This window comes from Macrobrachium nipponense, chromosome 5 (assembly GCF_015104395.2).
Source record: "Macrobrachium nipponense isolate FS-2020 chromosome 5, ASM1510439v2, whole genome shotgun sequence".
NCBI classification, from domain to species: domain Eukaryota; kingdom Metazoa; phylum Arthropoda; class Malacostraca; order Decapoda; family Palaemonidae; genus Macrobrachium; species Macrobrachium nipponense.
In genome coordinates, this window is record NC_061107.1 from 76346518 (window position 1) to 76354997 (window position 8480).

The window sequence follows — 8480 nt, forward strand, 5'->3', positions numbered from 1 at the left end:
AGATATATATATATATATATATATTTAATATTTTCCAATTTTTTTTTTATTAGGTACATGGCCAAAGATACTGAAATTCATTAAAAAGTTAAAAGCTTAGATATCAGTCATTTTTGGTAATCTGCTGCACGCTTAGATATATGTACGGCCCAACGCTTAGGGGATACATGAGCTGTACTTAGTATATAGTCGATAGTACTAAAACCACGGATGTACAGAAAAGCGACAGGATTTTGTTTATTGTTTCCCTCGCTTTGATTTCAAACTCAGCATTCCACATAGTGGCAGTTCATGTTAATCTGAGGGAGAGGGCAATGGGTTATTTCCTTTCTATAAGCAAAAGGCACCACATCCCTAGTAACCAAATGTATATTTCGATTCTTCCAACACAACAACAGCGTCGGATCACAGCGTGGTGCTGAAGGAGATCAACGTTCCGCTGTGGAGTAATCCCACTTGTCAGAACGCGCTCAGAGATCAGTTTGGTCCCGGATACTCGCTGCCCTCCACGGCTCTCTGCGCAGGCGCAGAAGGGCGAGATGCCTGTGACGTAAGTATATGTGTATAAGTATGTATATATTCTTCCGTTAAAGACGAAATCGTGCTGGGAGAGGAGCAGCATGTGTTTATATTATATATATATATATATATTATATATATAATATAATAATAATAATAATAATAATAATAATAATAATAATACTATTAAAAGTAATGGCTACTTCAGCAGCATTACACTTGTAGAGATTCTTCTCTATTTTCCGAATAGCGGCTTTTTCCGTGCTACTTAGACAGGCTAGTAGAGCGCCTATAGAGGTCATGATCAAATACCGAGTCTAAATTGGTGTATATATTTGAATTTTACAGATAAACTATGATAACCATAGTTATCAAAGTCATTAACGATATATATATATATGTCTCTCTCCTCTCTCTCTCTCTCTCTCTCTCTCTCTCTTGAAGCAAGCGAAGCTGCCAGACATCCTCGGGCTGGTTAGCTGAGGGTGGACTGATCTTGAAGCGGTGTCCGTCCTCGTTTATATTTGGAGTTGACAGCAGGGGGTCTGCCCCATGCTGATCTACTATTGGCTGGTGGCGGTAGGTCTTCGTTTTCATTGGTGGCTTGAACCGGGTCTCAAGCCACTTTCCACGCGTTGATGGTTGCAACCATCAACGCGTGGAAAGCCAATAGTAGATCAGCATGGGGCAGACCCCCTGCTGTCAACTCCAAATATAAACGAGGACGGACACCGCTTCAAGATCAGTCCACCCTCAGCTTCCCAGCCCGAGGATGTCTGGCAGCTCCAGACGAAAGCTCGCTTGCTTCAAGAAAGAGAGAGAGAGAGAAGAGAGAGAGAGAGAGAGAGACATATATATATATCGTTAATGACTTTGATAACTATGGTATCATAGTTTATCTGTAAAATTCAAATATATACACCAATTTAGACTCTGTATTTGATCATGACCTCTATAGGCGCTCTATAGCCTGTCTAAGTAGCACGGAAAAAGCCGCTATTCGGAAAATAGAGAAGAATCTCTACAAGTGTAATGCTGCTGAAGTAGCCATTACTTTTAATAAAGTATGCTTGAGAGAGGGTCTGCTTCCTAAGTACACTAATAATAATAATAATAATAAAAGGAGCCCATAAAAACACCAAAATATATAGAGAGAAAATGCTATATTTCAGAGACAGCTGCTGTCTCCCTCTTCATTTACCTGAAGAGGGAGACAGCAGTCTCTGAAATATAGTATTATCTCTATATATTTTGGTGTTTTTATGGGCTTCTTTTATTAGATTGAATTCTGTTGTAGCAGAACATTTTTACCAGTCATGTGTGTGTGTGTGTGTGTGTGTATATATATATATATATATATATATATATAGTATATATAGTGTATATTTCGTATATAATGTATATATATATATATGTGTGTGTGTGTATTCGTCCGTTAGAAGAAAGAAACAGACAGACTGATGCAAAGGGGCCGTGCTGGCAGAGTGCCAACTTATCTAGCGAAATTGACGTACGGAACACAATCCCGCCCCCCGCCCCCGCTCCCCCTTTTACGAATCCATTTTGGTATCGGCCCAGATATAATCATTTACATCGTAGCTTTTAATAGCAGTCCATTGATTCTGGCATTTTCAGTTTGATTATATTTACCGAAATGTACCAGCGGAACTAAATTGTGTTATTTTGATATAACTGGAATCGCCAGATTAATATTTGTCTTCCATTGCAGCCAGAATTCAATTTCGAGTTGAAATTCTTTTTATATCATTCTAGATATGCATGTTTATAATTTATTTGATTACCTGCTACTTTCCTCCTGTCGATAGTGGTTTTTTTTTTATAGTTTATCGATCGCCTCATTTTTTATGGTAAAAGTTAAAACTTGATATTGAAAAAATAATTACTCTGCCCAATCAAGAGGTATTTATGACCCCGCTCAGGATACTGTTTCAAAATGGGGCTCTGGTTTGGGGGTTCGCTTATGCCCGTGGTATTTATTCTCCTGAAATATCTCTTTTAAATGTAAATCCACATATTTTTTACCTATTTTTGCGCATGCTGTCAATGAGAGATATTGCCTTGTTTTAAATAGGATAGATTAAAAATGTTCACCATTTAGTATTTTTCGGTGTTTTTACTACGTTGTACGTAGGACGACATTGTTATGACGAGTAATATTTTTTTGCGAATATTTTTTACAATAAATCCGAGGAAATGGATAGTAGGATGGATTTTACTGTTGGTTTGCTAAACAAGCTTCTGGGATTACTTTGCCCTTGCATGAATTTCGGTAAGTGGTCGTAATTAAAAGCAGACATTCGGAATTAGAATGTAACTCAATATTCACACCTACCATTTTCATACGTCTGGTAAATAAAGATTTTTTCCACTTTATTCAATGTATATATATTTTAATTTCTCAAATGTATTTGTTTAATTTTGACCAAAGTAACTGTCAGTTCCAGTGGAGGGCCATATCAAAGTCTCTCTCTCTCTCTCTCTCTCTCTCATTAGAACACTGTGTATGAATTTGAGACATTGTAACCCTTGTAACTCTCTCTCTCTCTCTCTCTCTCTCTCTCTTATCATTATCATCTTCATCTTCATCATCTTTATTCAGTCCCTCTTCTTGAAGTTATTAGGTTTTATATACATTTATATAGGTTTCTCGTCGCAAAAGTTTAATCAAACAATTCTTTTAGCCTCCATCGAAATATATAAGCTATTTCGAATCATATTTAAAACAAAGTGATACGCATTTTCACTTTATTTACGAGCTGTGCGATGGCGTCAGAACAATTGAACATTGTGATGTCATTTTCCGCTATTAATAAAAATAAAAATACAATGATTGGGTAAACTTCATTAAAGGGATTTTTTTTTACTGTAATATATCTTTAAATAATAAGTATCAGTTTAAGTGAAGTTTTATGATGCCCGTTTGGAATTATTCTTTATGCAATTATTTATTGTGATGGAGATGATAGTAATTTTTTTACTCTCCTCGAAATTACGCTTATAATTAATTTTTACTGAGATTAAACGAAATCGTCGTGTTAATTAGGAGGAATAAAAGTAATCCCCGAAACTTGATGTTCCACAGGCCACTCTTTGAAGCCTTGAAATAATTATTTGCCATCCAGATGTTTAGTCTTTGATTTTAAACTCTATTTTTTCCTTCGGGTAATTGGTCGTAATTGAACTATAATTCTAAAAGTGAAAAACAAAAACATTAACTACATCAGTATCATTACCTTTTTTTTTTTTTTTTTTTTACACTAGTGTAGGCGACAGGGATATCGGTTTTATCTGAGCTCTCTTTTTATTCTGAAAGAATCACAATTATTTGAATAGGATTTTCTTGATCCAGATTCTGTTTTGAAAATATGATTTCGATAAACGAGGATTTAGGATACATTGATGAGTATCTATGGTGTGTCGCGTTGTACTTACATATATGTTGCATAGGGAGTAAAAGTTTAATTGTGTCCCGTGAAAATGTGGGAAAAGTAGGTGTGTGGAAATATAATTGTTCTTTTCCAGTCAAGACCGAAGTCGAAAAAGGAAAAAAATACATTTATAAGAAAGTGGGTCGCAACGTTGGAGGAAGAGGTAGCCTGTCTCACTAAAGAAAGAAGGTTATAGTAGAAATCAACTTCGATGCATTTTATAGGCTAAACAGCCGTTCCAAATTACAGAATATAGTCCGGGAAGTATTATTCTGAGATTGTCTAAGGCCAGATATACTTGGAGATCCTTGGAGATTTGAGACCCACTATTTCAGTTTTAGTTTTGTAGTGCATAATACCGGTTGGAGTAATGTTCTCGTACGTGAAAGGAACGAAAAGGGTTCTTATTCAATCTCCCTTGAAAAAAATTGGAAATCGTGTGGATAGGCACTAGGAAGAACTCTTCAAGAAGTCTTGGCCCATCCAATCTCTTGTGTTCAGGCAAGCGATATCATTTCAATTTCCATAACTTTAGGATACTTCAACAGCTCTCAGTAGTCTCGCCCAGCGCCGTGCTGTGCGTTAGTCTCTTGTTTTATAATAGAAACATATATTAGCTATATCCAAGCCCTGTTTAGTTTGTTTGTCGGTACAGGTATATTGTCGGTGTATGTATATGAATACTTGGCTTTCACTTGTTGCAACTGAAATGTTTTCTTGAGATATTTATCACAACATATAGAAATAGGACTTGGAACTTTCGATTAAGTATTTTAAAATGTACATTATGATGAGAGATAGAGAGAGAGAGAGAGAGAAGAGAGAGAGAGAGAGAGAGAGAGAGAGAGAGAGAGAGAGAGAGAGAGAGAGAGAGTCAGTGCGTAAAATATTTAAATAAATAAAAGTTTTTCTATGATCGACGATATTATACAAATACTATATATATATATATATATATATATATATATATATATATATATATATATATATATATATATATATATATATATATATATATATATATAGTTCCGGGAAACAACTTTTTGATTGATTCAGAATATAGAAAATAAACCTTCATAATTTAGAGAAAAAAAATCACGAAATAACCATTCATAATTAAAAAGTCATACTTCACCTCACAAGCATAACAGCAATTAAAAATAAGGGTTCTTCGCAATACACTGGTGTAAATTCGTAATAATTCTTGCTCCGGTGTATATTCTGTAGTGGCCCGTATTCAGAAATTACTGATGTGGAAAAATCACCACCTGATAACTTTAAAAAAAAATGCTATTTTTTCTGATAACTTAAAAAAAATAGTAATTTTTTCTGATTACTTAAAATATATATATATATATATATATATATATATATATATATATATATATATATATATATATATATATATATATCCGATAAAAAAAGATTATTATTATTATAAAAAATTAATATTAGAGATTTTTTCTGGTAAAAATTTTTTATTTTTTTTGATAAAACAAATTTTAGTAGTTTTTTTTTCTTATAAAAAATTTGTGATTTTTTCTGATAAAAAAAATAGCTGAGATTTTCTCTGATAATTTTTTCTGATAACTTAAAAGGACATTAGTGATTTTTTCTGATAACTAAAATATAATAGTGATTTTTTTCTTATAACTTAAAAGAGATAGTTATTTTTTCTGATGACTTAAAAGAATATTAGTTATTTTTTACTGATAACTTAAAAAAATATTAGTGATCTTTTATGATGGAAAAATAGTGATCTATTCTGATGACAAAAAATATTAGTTTTTTTCTGACACTTGAAAATAATATTAGTATTTTTTTCTGGTAATTTGAAAAAAATATTAGTGATTTATTCTGATAACTTAGAAAATATTAGTGATTTATTCTGACAACTTGGAAGAATATTAGTGATTTATTCTGATAATTTGAAAGAATATTAGTGCTTTATTCTGATAACTTCTAATAAAAAATATTAGTGATACACTGGGAAGTATGTGAAGAGAAGTAGAAAATACTAAAGCAGGCTTAATGAGGTGTGATATTTAATGTTTTGCTATGAAAATTACTCTTTTCTAATGTATACGAGTTAAGCTAGAATAGTATTTGGGATAAAAATGATTATCAAAACGTGCTTCTGGCTGACGCAGTTGCCCATAGAAAGAAAGCGAGAGAAATGCATGACGTAGGAATAGTATCGTGCAATTACGATATATTTTAGGTGAAGCTAACTTTTGCCAATGAATGTGCAATCACTAGTAATCTTTATCGTTGCAGGATTCTATTATATACCAGTAAGTCGTATTTATAGCATTGTTAGTCCACGTGATATTGGCGCGCATTTGCTGCTGGAAAGATTTATACATAAAGATAATCTCGGTTACCTGATATTCTCTGACGCAGGCGGTTATATGAAGTCGAGGGTCGAAGCAGTTGCGTCGGCGGGAAAATGAAGTCGAGGGTTAAGCGAACGGGGGCGACTGTATGCAAGGAAGAAGAGTAAAAAGGGTTTTTTTGTTTTTTTTTTTGTTTTTATAAACAGTTTAAGTTCAGATTAAGTTAGAATAAGCTGCTCACAGAGAATGCAGCGAGAGGGGTAAATAGTTTATAGAGTGTTTAATAACAGAACAAGTTCTGTAACTGTAACAGTGTATACTGAAAAGTCATTTTAATTAACTATCACGTTTGAATGACAGAAAATTTTTATAGCACAAGAGAAGCAATTAACATTGATTGAGCATTATGTTAGTCAAATTCTATACAGTATAAAGTGCGGGAATAATCATATTTTTGTGGGACTAGGTTGTGTTGATGAGGGTGCGAATTAATATAGAATTGAAAGATGAAACATTGTATTTTTGCATCTGAATTTTGTAGATAGAATAAGGGTATAACATATGCACATGGCTGATTTAGAATATCAAGTACAGAACGAACATTACAAAGAATTATTTCCCCGTAGGTGATTATTGCCTTCAGTGAACCTCACGGGGTACACTGTGGGAATTACTAAAGGTTCTTTGCAACGTTCCTTCGGCCCCTGGCTGCAACCTCTTTGATTCCTTTTACTGTACCTCCATTCATATTATCTTTCTTCCCACCTTGCTATCCACCCTCTCCTAACAATTGATTCATAGTGCAACTGCTTTGAGGTTTTCCTCCTGTTACACCTTTCAAACCTTTTACTGTCAATTTCCATTTCAGCGCTGAATGACCTCGTAGGTCCCAGTGTTGGGCTTCAATTCTATATTCAGCTTCAGTTGAATTCAATTCCAGCTGTAATTTTATGCCAGTCATTCATTGTATGGTAGCTGGAACCCCCTTTTCAATACTTTCTTCTTCTTTTTTTTGACATGGCAACGTCGGAAGTAAAAGTATCTAATTATTCATGACATTTGCTCCTAGTATCAGTTATTGTTTTAGTTTGTTCACAAGGAAGCTCTTGAATAACGATTGCGCTGTTGATAGTGTATACTTCATTTTTTTTCAGTTAAGTCTATCTTAATTTAACCAAACCACTGACCTGGTTAACAGCTCTCCTAGGGCTGACCCGAAGGATTAGATTTTTATATACGTGGCTAGGAACCTATTGGTTACTTAGCAACGGGACCTACAACTTATTATTGTGGGATCCGAACCGCATTATATCAAGAAATGAATTTCTAGTCACAAGATATAATTTCCCCAGGTTCCGCATCGGTGGCAGTTGGGAGCAGTAGTAAACCTTTAATGACCAGATTTTTTTTATTTTTTCGTTGTGTTATGTCAGTGTTGCCTTTCATTCCATCATAAAAAGATTACTTCATGTTAACGAAGTTACTGAAAAAGGATGTTTCTGGCCGGTAAATAGATAAAATGCCAAATTTCTTTGAGTAATGTTATGTCTTCCGATGAAGAACTAAAACTTTAAAATAGGTCTGAAATCACGAACGAAAAAATAAGGTTCGGTGAATACATGAGGAACAAAAGTGAGCTGCTTTATATCTGCATCTGCCTGGCTTTTGCAAACAGGTGCTCTCTCTCTCTCTCTCTCTCTCTCTCTCTCTCTCTCTCTCTCTCTCTCTCTCTCTCTCTCTCTCTCTCTCTCCTCTTCCCCGTTAAGTGAGATCATTCACTAAGATCATTTGCTCTCATACACCGATAAATGAGATCATGGAGTGAAGTCATTAGCATTCTCTACTAAATGAACTCTGGTAACGAGATCATATGCACTTTTATTCGTCCTAAAAAATGTAAATCTTTTAAAAAAAGCAATCATCTCTTTGTTTCCATCCGTCGAGGAAGACAAAGAGAAAAGCCGTGATTAGGATTTCTTTACATACTTAGGGAAGAATAAAATCCTTCGTTCAGAAAAAGATGATCAATCTAACGAGTTTCTCTCCTCGCTTCTCCTCTCTAGATGAGATCGTGCAGCGAGATCTTTTGCTCATTCCTTCTTCCAAATGAGATCATTAAACCTGATGGTTTACCGCGCGTCGACGCACAAGCGATCAGATAGATTAAACAAAAGGA

At 34.3% G+C, this 8480-nt stretch overlaps 1 protein-coding gene across 2 annotated transcripts in view; it reads left to right on the forward strand.

Moving 5' to 3' along the window:
• Positions 1-8480, forward strand: part of LOC135215419 (phenoloxidase-activating factor 2-like) — a 487719-nt gene that overhangs the window by 472748 nt on the left and 6491 nt on the right. For both annotated transcript variants that reach the window (XM_064250030.1, XM_064250029.1), the window contains exon 7: positions 399-550. In XM_064250030.1, the coding sequence (XP_064106100.1) occupies positions 399-550 (152 nt within the window). The remainder of the gene's footprint in view (positions 1-398; positions 551-8480) is intronic.